This window comes from Arctopsyche grandis, chromosome 7 (genome assembly GCF_051622035.1).
Source record: "Arctopsyche grandis isolate Sample6627 chromosome 7, ASM5162203v2, whole genome shotgun sequence".
Taxonomy (NCBI): Eukaryota; Metazoa; Arthropoda; class Insecta; order Trichoptera; family Hydropsychidae; genus Arctopsyche; species Arctopsyche grandis.
In genome coordinates this window covers 22,463,231-22,476,760 of record NC_135361.1, presented here as the reverse complement: position 1 = coordinate 22,476,760, position 13,530 = coordinate 22,463,231, and the positions used below count along the sequence as shown (strand labels likewise).

General features: G+C 34.1%; 1 protein-coding gene across 1 annotated transcript in view; it reads left to right on the top strand.

Annotated features, from left to right (window-relative positions):
* The first annotated feature begins 4,975 nt into the window (after nucleotides 1-4,975).
* Nucleotides 4,976-13,530, top strand: part of ckn (CRK like proto-oncogene, adaptor protein) — a 77,369-nt gene continuing 68,814 nt past the window's right edge. The window contains exons 1-2 of the mRNA XM_077435229.1: nucleotides 4,976-5,175; nucleotides 11,417-12,426. Of these exons, the coding sequence (XP_077291355.1) occupies nucleotides 11,610-12,426 (817 nt within the window). The 5' untranslated portion in view covers nucleotides 4,976-5,175; nucleotides 11,417-11,609. The remainder of the gene's footprint in view (nucleotides 5,176-11,416; nucleotides 12,427-13,530) is intronic.

The following is a 13,530-nucleotide window of genomic DNA, read 5'->3' as shown; positions in this document are numbered from 1 at the left end:
ACATATAAGTATTATATGTATAATCATTTTCGGTATTCAATTTTCCAATATCATCCACATATACTAATCATGTATATATTTTTTTGTTTGTCAAAATTTTCTCGAAAGCTAGACTAACGATTTTGGCGAAACCATTCATTTCCCCATTGCTGATCTAAAATATCTAATGGAATGGGCTTCACCTTGGTTAAACTCATTTAGAGAATTAAATTGCGTTTAAATCTGGTTAAATATCGATATCCTGCATTTTACATCCTTACACACGTACGAGTAAGACTATATACGAGCAGGAATCATTAGGGTAAAAACAAAATGCTGAATGCAAAAGGGCAAAAAAAAGATTTTCTACGAATTTTACAATAGCATAACGCCCCAAAAGCATTTTGCCCTAATTAGTATCTGTTCCCTAGTAATAGTATCTGTTCCTTAGTAATAATCTTTTGCCCATAAAAATGGTTCACAATTGTCAACCTTTTATTTTGTTCTCTTGCTTTGTTGGTCAATAGTAATTGACTAGAGTGAACCATATTTTGTGGGCCAACGCAACTTGTTCGCCGATCTCTGGTAATAACCAAAGATTGGCGTTAAAAATGGTTCACTATTGTCAATCATACTTTTTTGCTCTCTTGCTTTGTTAACAAATGTAAAGGTATATTATTATTTACAAAGCACCAAATTAATACCGAAGTCTAGTACTAACTATACATAAAATACCCATTAGGTAACAAATAACAAGCAAATAAAAGATTTTTCTACAAGTTTCAAGATTATAGGAAAACAATTTGCCCTAATGATTATCCTTTTTCTAGTAATAAAACATTTATACAAGATATGTCATTAGAAAAATTAATAGGACAATGTCTAATAGTTCATTTTCGTCCACCCCTTCCAAAAAAAGTGTACATATGTATATACATACATATATAAGAAAACAATTATTAATTGGAAGTTAAAATATATTTTTCCACACATCAAATGTTCAGCTATCCCTGTTCGATAATTAATAACATAGATTAAAAAAAATACCGTTACATTGATTGAGTGGCATCAAAAACAACTTAATCCGTATTTTGCAATTTCGATACGATATCACGAGATTTTCGATAAACGTGTCCTACATAGCAGATGGCGAATTTTGTCAAGGCTAGTCGATACCGCCATACCTTTGAGAGAGAATAGGTAGATTCGCTAATATACGAACTTTCAGCATTTGCATGATATTGATTAAATTCCTGAAAGAGTTATAGCCACTTCTCGCCGTATTATATAATATCTCTACTCGTACGTATGTACATAAGTGTGCTATCTCCAGTGCGCACTCATTCAATTCCGGGAATGTGCTGTAGACATTTTTCCGATTAGGTTTTTTGCCAGTTGATTTTTTCGCGGATAGATATAAAGTTTTTCATCGGGGTCCAAAATTAATCTTAATTATTTCCGGTTTCTCGTCTCGCTCGCAGCCCTACTTTACACCATTATCATCAATCAAACGTGCGGTTCCTGTGCTAACGAGCTCAAGAAATTTACTGTCGCCCTCAAACTTGCGGCGTGATTGTTCGTCCCGCGCCCGTAATCTGCGAAAATTATTTCGCCACTATTTAATGCGACTACAACACAACTTTATAAGCTTTCGCAATATTCGGCGGGCGAAACTTTAGAAATTTTCCCCGCGCCGAGGAATTTATACGGAGGGACTAATTTAGTACGGGACGCCCGTACGTAAACTTTTCAGTTTGCTCTGTCCGTGGAGCGATTTTAATTAAATGTTTTAGAGGCGCTGGAGCACCCGCCGAACCTAGGAAATGGAAGTTTTTACGGCCAACATGACAAAGACCAAAAAAAAATACTGAGATAGGAACTGTTAAATACGTCTCTCGTCTCGGAAAATCTCCTTTCAGCTCGATTCGGTTTCTCGTTCGCGCTTTTCTTCCATTTTCATCTTCCGGACCAGTGGAGCAGTTCTATGCCACATTTGCTGATCGCGTGTATGTATTTTATTTTTTCTTTTCAAATACGTATTATTTTATGTGCTTTTTTTTTCAACCCAAAAATGTCTTCATTTCAAATCGTTCCTCGCTGACATGTGTCAAGCGACCCCTTATCAAATAATATTGTCGCTTATGGAATTTTATATAAAAAACGTGAAATTATTTAAATTGCATGATTTTCAAAAGGTCGTAACACCCGATTCAATCCGATCTGGTGTTAAGATCGTTCTTTTCACATTATTCGCTGCAGTCCGTCGGCGTGGGTTTCATTAAAAGGGCGTGGGTTCAGTTCGGTTCCAACTGCTGGGTTTTCTTCTTCTCCTTCGTCTGAGTTCTTCACTACTACTCCCCCCCCCATTCTTATATTTCCAATTATTAAATAAGTAAACGCTTATGAAACTGCTCGTCAGGCGAGCTCGAATAAAAGCTTTGCGCACAATCAATTCGCCTACTGTTTATTGAATGGCGTTTCTTACTCTAAATCCCGCAATTCATCTAACATTAATTCCAAACGCTTATTCATTCATTTTTCTTCAAAAACTATTATTGCGATTATTTGAAAAAATATTTTTATTGACAGACTGCTAAGCAGTGTTTTCTACAGAAATGATATAAAATAAGCATTGTTTCATCAAATTAAAAATAAACATATATCTATCATATGCATTGTAAATTAACTGATATATCTATACATACGTACGTACTAATCAAATCTTGATAACATTTTTTTATCTGTATTTAAATAATAAATTAATACTCTACATAAGTATATACCTATGTATACATAAGAACTACATAGCTTAGGAATACAAAAAATAATTTATTTCAACGTCTTCACTATTCGCTTTGTGAACATGACAAAAACTAACAACAGTTTCATTTATTACAGTAACTAGTAGTTTTACCTAGCTTCGCTCGGTATTTATAATATAAACCCCTTAAACATGGCTAAGCTAATAGTCATTCATTTTTTTTATCGAATTTATTTGAATCGAAAAAAAAAACTATTTAACAAGGCTATTTTATGTTTTTATATATAGGGAATCGGTACTGTAATTGAAACCGGGAATCGGAACTGAAATGGGAATCGGAAATCGGAATCGAAATCTGAATCGAAAACTAAATCAAAATCACAAAACGTCATGGATTCTACGAACCAAACCTAACAATAAAACTTACAATAAACCTTACATAGTTACATACATACAAAGTCTCTTTCAAAATTAAAAATTATATTTATGCGACTTCATACACTTTTTCGTATAACTTTCGTACACCAAGCCAACAGTTATTGTTATTCCAAATCGTTCTTATTGCTCTACTTATTCAAAGATAAAATCATAGCTAAGATTGTTTACCAAAAGAGAAATCATAGATTAAATTCCTGGCTGGAATTGAAAAATTTATTCGATTTTCTCTACGATGTCTATCATTGCTGGTAAGATCTGAATGGTTATTAAATCCAGATCGACCACATCTTGTTCGAGTTAGTAACTTGATTGTTATGAAGGATCCCATAAAATCAGCATCCTCCTTTTGCAAATTAGGATAGTCCAAATTTGAGTGCTACAAGCATACATATGTATGTACATACATGCTTGCGATTTGTAATTAATACCCGTACACCTTCATGCTTCTAAAGTGGCCTGTCATGGCATTATGATAGCATGTATGAAAAAATAAAATAAATAAGCATTGTTGAGATTTAACAAACACATATTACCTATACTTCTATAATACATGTGTTAATATTTGTTTATGACATAGACAGCAGTATACCTCGTTGGTCGCATCGTATACATCGATAAGTTCACGTGTTCAAACCCTGGGTTGAACTCGGTTTAAAATAATTTATTCAGAAATATTTTTATAGTACTGCAGCTACTAAATTTCTGCGTACAAAAAATGGTTCATTATTGTCAAAAACATAATTTTTTGCTCTCGTGCTATTGGCGCTGTCTAATGTTATTTGAAAAGCATTCGCGCAAAGCCGGTCTCTGTTCATGTGATAGTATGGCAAATCATATTGGTCCTTAGCAAACTTTCTTATTTATATAGCCAGCAGCATAGCTCGGTGGTTGTGTTAATGCTAACCACCGAGAGGCTCAAAGGTTCAAGGTCTGAGTTGACCTCGATTGAAGAGAATTTATTCGTATTTTTTTATTTCTGCAGTGTTGTTGGTCAGACTTGAATATTTGTGACTCCAAGTCGGTCGTTTCTTATCAGAGTTTGCTAAGTTAATTGTTGAAACGGTTCCTTACCAAATTAGCAAAACCATCCTACCCACTATTTCACCACTATTTTTTACATATACACCAGGAAGGCCTTACAGGTAACCCTAATGCGCCTTCCTGGCCAATTACAAACATTGTAGCATTTTTTATTATTATACAAGTCGCTGAATTACGAGACACTGAAAAACTCGCAAATTAACGAAACATCTATGAATTGTACATACATTTTATTGTACATTAATCAATCTCAAATAGTGGTGACATAGTAGGTAGGAAGGATATTTAACCAATTTTACCGGGAACCGTTTCAACAATGAAATCAGAGAAAATTGGCAAAATTGATCGAGCTGGAGTCACAAATATCCAGGTCTAATCAGCAGCACTACAGATATAAATTATTTTCAATCGAGGTCAGCTCATGGGATCGAACCCAGCGCCTCTCGACGCTAAGCAGAAGCTTAACGACCGAGCTATACTGCTGGCTATGTGAATATGATTCCAAAAATTAGTAATATTTATTCAGTTTTATACTCCATTTAACGGTAAATTTTCCAAAAACTCTTAGAAAAACTGAATATTCTTCGTTTTCTTAAGTTTTTTTTATCAGATAGTTCGTATTATGTCATTAGATGGTTACATTATTAGAAGAAAAAAATAATACAGTTTGAGAAGTGACAGTATGCGTGTGCGTTTGACAACCGGTGTAAGTTACCCGTGATCAATCAAGAGCGATGCAGGGCCGCACTCGGTCTCGCATTGCAGCCGCGTTAGCCGGCCGGTCTGCACGCGTCTCGTTTTCCGGTCTCCAAAAACCGAGCAAAACCGCGGTTTTCAAACAAAATTTCGACCCTCATAAATTCAACAGTGTTTGTGTTTACAGTGACCAAAATTTGTGAGTGCTGTGATAAAATTCGATCGTTAACCTTACAGCAAATATCCCAAACATCCTTATGGTAATTCAACGTTTATTTGTATACATGAAATTTTATAAAGAGCGACTTTACTTCGCGCGCAATAAAACTTTCATCGCTCCCGTTTCGCATAACTTTCCAATGTATGCCGAAAATTCGCATTTTATTTTTACATGATTTTTAATTTTGTTTTATCACATTTACGAAACGATTTTATTTAGCATACATGTTTTTTTTTACCTGTATAATGTACCGAGTCTTTCCGAAGGTGTGCAATCGCAACCGGTTGTTATCTGCACGAGTGGGACGCGTACGCGAAACATGTGCGCGCGTGTGCGTTTAGTTTTTCTTAGTTTACACCCTTATTTGGGTGGATATCGTTTTCGAATTTGATCGCATGTTATCATTTGACATCGTCGAAATCGACAGGTGTGTTATTGTCGGAGTTTCGTTGGGTTTTAGCGGTGGAAATCGAGTCCGAATGCAGCAGATGTCCGGAGACTGCATCGCGAAAATCGGGAGAAAGACTCGCGAACGAGTCGATATTTCGTTTCGCTTGCGCGATCACTACATGTAACCGACCATTGTTAAACTTCGATAACAAAGTAAGCTCGACAATATAAACCCTTTAACGACCATTCAATATCTGTTAAGTTGTATACGTACATATATACATACATATGGGAATTTGTTCTTACATTGTCCTTTTGTTGACTTAAGTACACGTGTATCAATTTTAAAGCTCGATTCGGTTTTAATTCAATATGGAATATGAGTTTTTGGAATTGGTAAGTACTTGTAAAATTAATGATTCAATTTTTGCATCCTTTTTTATATTTATTTGACGAACATTAAATTATAAAATTACATATATAAAGTAAACGACTGAAACAATTTTTTTATTATTATTACCTTCACTTTGTTATTTGTATAAAATATATAAATAAACTAGTGGTGCTACCCGGTTTCGCTCAGATCCCCTTTTGACGATCTCTTCCGTTTTAGCACGAATATAATAAATGTAAATTGAAATAGAAATGCAGTCTTGTAGTGAGAAACCGTCGAGCCATGAAAAAAATCTTCTTTTTTTTATTAAATTTATTAGAATTGAAAAAAATTTATATTATTTAACGACCGACCAATCACAAACGTCTTGAACCAAACCAGGCAATCAGAAAGACTTTGACGACAGCCAATCAGAAACGAATTACAGACGCCGTTTCGGTTTTATATACATACATATAAGATAAATAAATATAATCAAATATGTATATTTAAATACAGGTACTTTCTATTGATAAATAAAATATATTATATGAATAATATAAAAAAATATAAATTTGATTCCGTTTTTGTAGAATTACGTCAACTTTCATTCATGTTTGTTTCTATTCAGTTTTACTTACTACATTATAAGGATTAAAATTTTGTACACGTGTGTATGCTGTTTTCATCTCACGAAGGCTTTTTTCTTTTCGAAAGGTTTGAAACGCATATGAAACAAATGCGTATACTTACATATGTATACATATTGAAGTTCTATAACCAACAATTGTTAATTTATTTTATATTGAGTACATTATGGAAGCTTTCGATCGAAGAAAATAGGCCCTTACTGTATTTGATATATAAAATATGTATGTATTATAGTTTCACACAACAATCCAAAATCCACTCTAATCACAGCATAATTCATTTTAAAACGAAGGAAAAGCTGTGGTTCGAATGTTGGATCTGTGAGATGAGTGGGTAGATAGATGAAGAAGTCAATGCAAACTTACACAACTAAACAACTGGTTGTCTATACACTGAATTAAAATACAAAATTTCGTCCCAATAAATCTAATGGGTTTAGGTAGGTGTATATGGATGCCTACTAATTTATTAACTGGTCGATTTCAATCGACCACCCCTGTTGTAATGTGTGTATTCTGTAGAGAGTAATCAATTTGTTTTACGTCTGAATAAATAAGATCATTTGAAATTCGATAATGTGACACGTTTCCATTGTAATAGGGACGGAATAAACTTTCGTTTTGTGAAAATAAATATACGAGTGGATCGTTAAATTTAGTGTCCTTTGTCTTCTTAGATATTGTTTACGGCGTCTGCTTCATTTTTATTGCCCACTTTCAGTGACTTTTATATTTGCTCTCTTGTCGACCACCGTCACGCTAAATCGCTCTTGATGAAGATTGAAGAGTTATCTCGCCTCGGACACGGCCACACTCAATTGCCCCAACGTCTTGCGCAAAAATCAATCCCTAAAACGAGGATAGATTCTCAGCTGCAAATCGCCCAAGTTTTCCAAGAAAAATCTTACCATGTCACGGGTGGTCTGAGATAATGCCGTATAATCGCCTGAAACACTACACTCACCTGCAGTTGGGAAATATGATGCATATGAGCTGTACTGAAATCTATTAAACGTATACACAAAGTATTGTGAAATATGTACACATATGCAAGTATAATATTAAAAGACGTTCTAACATAAGTTGTCATTTTGGACCTGAGACGGATTTTCAAAATATTCGAGTCGTAAGTTTCGGTCGTTCTCCCGTATAAGGTCGGATCGTGTACATTTAAAAGCCATCCACATGTATAAAGTTTTCATGCTGCTCTTTTTTATTGCGACGTGTGGTTTAATGGCGGGCAAATCAATGACTTGCTTAAATTCGTCCACCAATATTTTCGTCCTTCAAATTTGACGAGCACATGTGTACTTATTGATTTTTTATTGATATCAAAATGCAACAACATTGTAATAAGAAGTATCTAATCTGCATTCCAATTTGAAATATATGTGTTCTTTATTTGGAATATAATGTACATATGTATGTACACCTAATATATAATTTTGAAAGAGACTTTGTATGTAACTAAATCCGTGACGTCATCGAACAAATGAATATTCAAATATATTTAAATAAAATAAAACTATTCAAATAAATTTAATAAAATGTTTACTATTAAATTGGCCATGTTTAAGCGGTTTATATTACGAATACCGAGCGAAGCCGGGTAAAAACACTAGTATATAATATGCTATTGATCGTCCAAAATGATTATTCTGATATATGTATGTATATACATATGTAGATTCACTAAAAAGCATTGCAATAGCTTCCATATCAGACCCTTATACATATATACAATGGTCACTTATTTTATCTCAATTGTGTCGTATGAAAACAATCGATCAAAACTTTTTAAACCATCAGCTAAAATTAAAGTCTTTTAACTTAAAAGAAGGAATGGAATCTATTTAATATTCCATCATAAATGTATTTTTATGCGTGCGCTTAAATTCAATTAACGCTTAGTGCAAATTAGAATTCCACGATTTTTTTTCGCACTTGCAAAATCGCCGGTAGCGGCACCCCGACAAAACCGCCCACGATAGTCTCGTGCCGACATAGCCGCGCAGAACAAAACTATGTAAATTCTTATGTATTATATTTCATATCCAAAAAAAAATCAAATATACTCATAATTAGACATTGGAGTCACAATTAACAAAAAAAAGTTTTTACAGGAGCATGGGCTTCACTTCTTTTACAAAATTATAAAATGATTAGATAAATTAAGCAGCGTTTGACGAAAAATTCAGAATTTGATAACTTTAAAATAAATTAATTGCTCTAAAACTTAAAATATTAGTACAATACGATTTTTCAACTATTTTAAATAGTCGGTCGAACTTCTTTTTTATTTAATTTTGTAGTTTTATTTTGCCCTGCATTGACGAGGTTCTGCGCACAGATAACAGATACATACGTGGTTGCAAAAAATCGGAAACAATGAAACCAATCTTTGTTCAAAGAAAAGATTACTAAAAGCATTTTTTTTTCAACAAAATATTCTTTTGAATTTGATCTGCACAGACGATATGTAAAGGTGGATTTAAATTTATGTTGAACCACTCTAATAGAGTTACATTACAGTTGTAGCTACTTACAGGACGACCGAGTCTTAAATTGCGCTTTTTAATATCGTGAACGAGTGTCGTCCAATAACGTTAAAGGACATTAAGATAATTGAGAAGATCCTGTTATAAAACCACTTAAGACCCTTAACAAGCGATTTTTATGAAAGTCTGATTGAAGACCATATTTCACCATACGAAATAATTTATAAGCAGTACGTGCTCCTTTATCACGTCGTGACTGACAAGATATATGTATGTACGTATGCGTATAATATAGAAAATATCAAAACTCTTGCTAAATTATTAATCATTGTTATTTATTAGACAAGTAGTCTAGAATTTCGCTACCGTTTCTGACCGACAACGAGCGCCCTAGAGGTCAACAATTGATGATGTCATCTCCCATCAACCCACTTTATCTCGGCAGTTGTTCCGTATGACATTATTTATGTTTTAATATTAATTTATCGCATCGTAATGCGTATTCGGTATCGTTGTCAACACCGTCATCATCATTCTCCATCATCTCACCGCTGAATAATTGTCACCGTTGCGCAAGGTGTACCTGTGTACATATGTACGTACGGATAGTATCGATAATTCATGTCTCTTGATAGAACGAGGAGTCGTATCCAGTACGACTGGTTTGTTTCCTTTATCCTTTTTACATCGTGTTTACGACGCAATTTCCCCTGTTTACTTGTAACCATTTGATAAAACAGTAGCGACGTGAAATGTTGCAGCTGTGTTGTGTGTTGCATCTTGTGCTCTCAGCGGCTGTTCTCTACTCTCACAAAGGCAATTGTTTCAATTGTTCCCGATACGGGGTAATTAGCGATATCTGGTCGGACAGCAACAGCATTCGCGACAGTGTCAAACTTGGCCTCGATGTTATTAGTTTCTTCCTGGTTACTTAATATATGTATATCCTCAGATTGAAATGTTTTGACGCAGAAAAAGTATTTTCATTAAAATCATCATTAGTGTTATACAAAAGGGTAGAATTTTTTATATATTTATATATGTTGCCATTTTAATCAACTTTTAAATTTAAAAAATCCTAACATTTTTTCAAGTAAAACTTATTTACGTATGGTATAAGTACAGAGCAGCCCAACCTTTTTGCAGTTGCAATCTACTTTTTTCCTTAAAAAATTATCGCGCTCCACCAATGTGCAGGGGGGTTTTATTAGATTTTACGTAAACTTTACGAATATAAAATTTTCAATAGAAAAAAATACAATCTTAAATATATTCATATAAAAAATTACAAAGAAAACAAAAATTAGGAACATAGTAAATACTACATATGTATTTACATTAGATAGAATGTTAAAAATGAGGATGTTGACACTGCCCAAATTTAGTAATATTTTTTAAGTCGGATTATACAATGAAAAAGATGATCATTAACATCGGTCAAGATGTTGTATATTTGATTTATAGTGTTTATATCGGTGAACAATAGAATTGCTGGAATGGTACACAAAATAATGTAAATGTGTGAAAGAGTCTCAAGGAAGATTGGTGGATGAAATTAGAAAAATGTGAAATTAATGAGAGTTGTGCAAATCAGATACGAATTGAAACGTCTTGGAAATGCCTACATCCAGCTACGGATGCTGAATAACTGTAAATGATGACGATAACATCAGAAAATACGAATTCAGCCAAACAGGTAGAGCCAAAATTTGAAAAAGAGCGATTTTTTAAGTGCGCAACGGTCTGGTTACCCGCTGAAACATTGCACGAAACCAAAACGGGACGCTTGAAACTCGCCCCCTCCTTGAGAATTACCTCACAACCTAACCGGTTTTTACCTAGTATGAAGTTTAATTTCTGTAATGTACATAAAATATGCCGTCAGTATTCCAGAATTTTTACACCCGGTATGTGTATTTAGTTCAAAGGTCAAACTAGACAATAGTTGTATCGGTTAGTACTCGTATATGATATCATCGTAACAATTTCAACTATGGCGGTAAATCGCTTGTATAATAAATTATCGTTCGCTTTTGTCGGCACTTTTATATTTAACCCTTAAACTCTTCATAATTAATATTAATGGACGTTAAAGTATTTTCACTGTAATTGTGATTTTTTCCAAGTAATTTTATCTTGCGTCAACAGCGCTTTGCATATTATTTGTAAATAAATACGCAGAATGTCGTTGGCCTCATACTCCTGATATACGCATAAAAAACATCGAACGTATTGCGAATATAATATAATACATACATGATACTTTGAACTGTTTGTTCTTTTTATCTCATTTCACCTTTCGATCTACAAATTGTATGCATAATATAATATGTAGAACAACCTTTTTAGTTTTTTTTTCGTTACTTATAGTTTTGGTGTCAGTTTACTACTGCTTCACTAGTGAACTTACCGTCTGGTGCAATTGACCGAAATGTGTGATAGTTAAACTGCTGCTAATGACTGTAATGCTCAAGTGTGAGAACGAATTAATTCATATGCATAACATTTTGATATGAAGAATCATATTCATTTCACTTGTCCCAATTGAGAGCACTCTTACAAAATGGCTACGACTTGCTTTGGACCACCACCTTTGCCGCCCAATAAACGCGGTTCAAATTCCAACAAAGAAACGCTCAGCAGGAAAAACAGTTCCAACAATGGCAACAATCTCACATCGTCCACTTACATGAGTTTCAAAGATCCTTTGGATGAAATATTGGTGATCAGTTCCGAGGATATACAACCTAAAAACAAAAACTCTTCGAAGAAGTGCAGTCATCATCACAAGAGGAAAAATTCATTGAAGAAATGCAAACACGCCTTGAATCTGAGCTTGTCGAAGTTCACAGACGACAAAAATTCGAAAAAGCAATCGACCGATAATGCTTTGAAGAGCTGCGATCTCGTCAACGGATTCGACCAAAGTTATACGAGCGATTTGAACAGCAAGACTTACTTTTTGCACTCTCCCGATTCTGAGAGTGTTCCTTTGAAGACTTTCAGCGAAATGTTCAGCAAAGGATGCGACGATTTGACCGCATGTGAGCAGGAATCTGTTGGAGATGCTCAGTATTTTGCCACGGTTAAAAACACTCCTTTTGCCAGACCGCACTCTACGGGTCGAGCCAGTTTCCACACCAACTCTTTGACGAGGAGTTTCAGAGGGATTGCTGAATTGAAGTTGTCTTTGCCGAGGAGTTCTTCTGAAGGCAACCTGTCAGCGCTGGTCGATAAGGAAACTCCATTGAGCTTGAGTCCTTTGGGATCTAGGAGAGGTGCTGAAACAGTCGTTGTCGAGTCGAACAATCTTGCAGGACAGACCAGACTGAATAAATACCTCAAGGCACTGAGCGGTAGCTGGAGGAATCTCTTTCAATGTAAGTTTTTTCATACATATAATTAAGTTTTTTCTAGGCACTTTATTTTTTTTTTAAACAGAATTCATTCATGATTTGACCAGACAAAAATATCTCATGTCTGTTTAGATATCACGTTCCACTTTTTGCTTTATTATTACTATTTTGATTCCTAAACAAAACATACTAAGCTACCGTTGCTCCACTTATCAAAAAACTCAAACCTCAACTATGTCGCTTAAAGCTATTGCCGTTCGCAATCTATTTTTTCATCCTTAACTTAAACATACCTACATGATAATGATTCGAATACACTTTGCTTCCATTCTTTAATGATAGACATCAATTTTAGTTACTGGTTCTGAACCGCACCCCTATCTCTCTGCTGCCGAAACTAACGGTTCAATTGCATACTTAATCAGCGTATCCGAGGTAGATCAAATTATTGGGAAAACATTTGTTGTTTTTTTTTTTGCGAGATTTAATCTGCAACCGGTTCGGTCGAATGTGAAACAACAGCTGCAATCCGTGATTGAATGATCCTTGATTATTAAATTTCCTCCAATTTAATCGTGATTCAATTTAAACTGAAAGGATTAACGTTGCGTCATAAATTTAATCATTATTTGAATCGTGTTTTAATAGTTTGATGCCTGTTAATTATTGTAAAAAATATTTTTAATAAAACATGTATGTATAGGATATACTGAACTCAATTACGACTAGAACCGCTTTTACTTGAAATATCCGATATTCGCAGAAAGTGGGAAGTAGGAAACACGTCGTACATAAACTCATTTTGAATCGGAATACTTGCATATATAATAAATACAACAAAATATACTAAAACCGTTATATATGTATATACTGAAATAGACGAACTCTCACATCAATAAATCATATATATATTGTTTGTGCAATTTCGCACGTACACATTTTCTTTATCAGGTGTTATCATATGTCTATAAATATATGATGTATAGTTACTTGGATATTGCATTTCTGCGAAGTGGCGATTATTTTTATCGATATGTATATCTTACATATTTAGTACATTACAACCAAAATAGAATGTTCGGTTCATAAACGGTGCGAGCCTATTTATTACTTTGTTCATGAATTTAT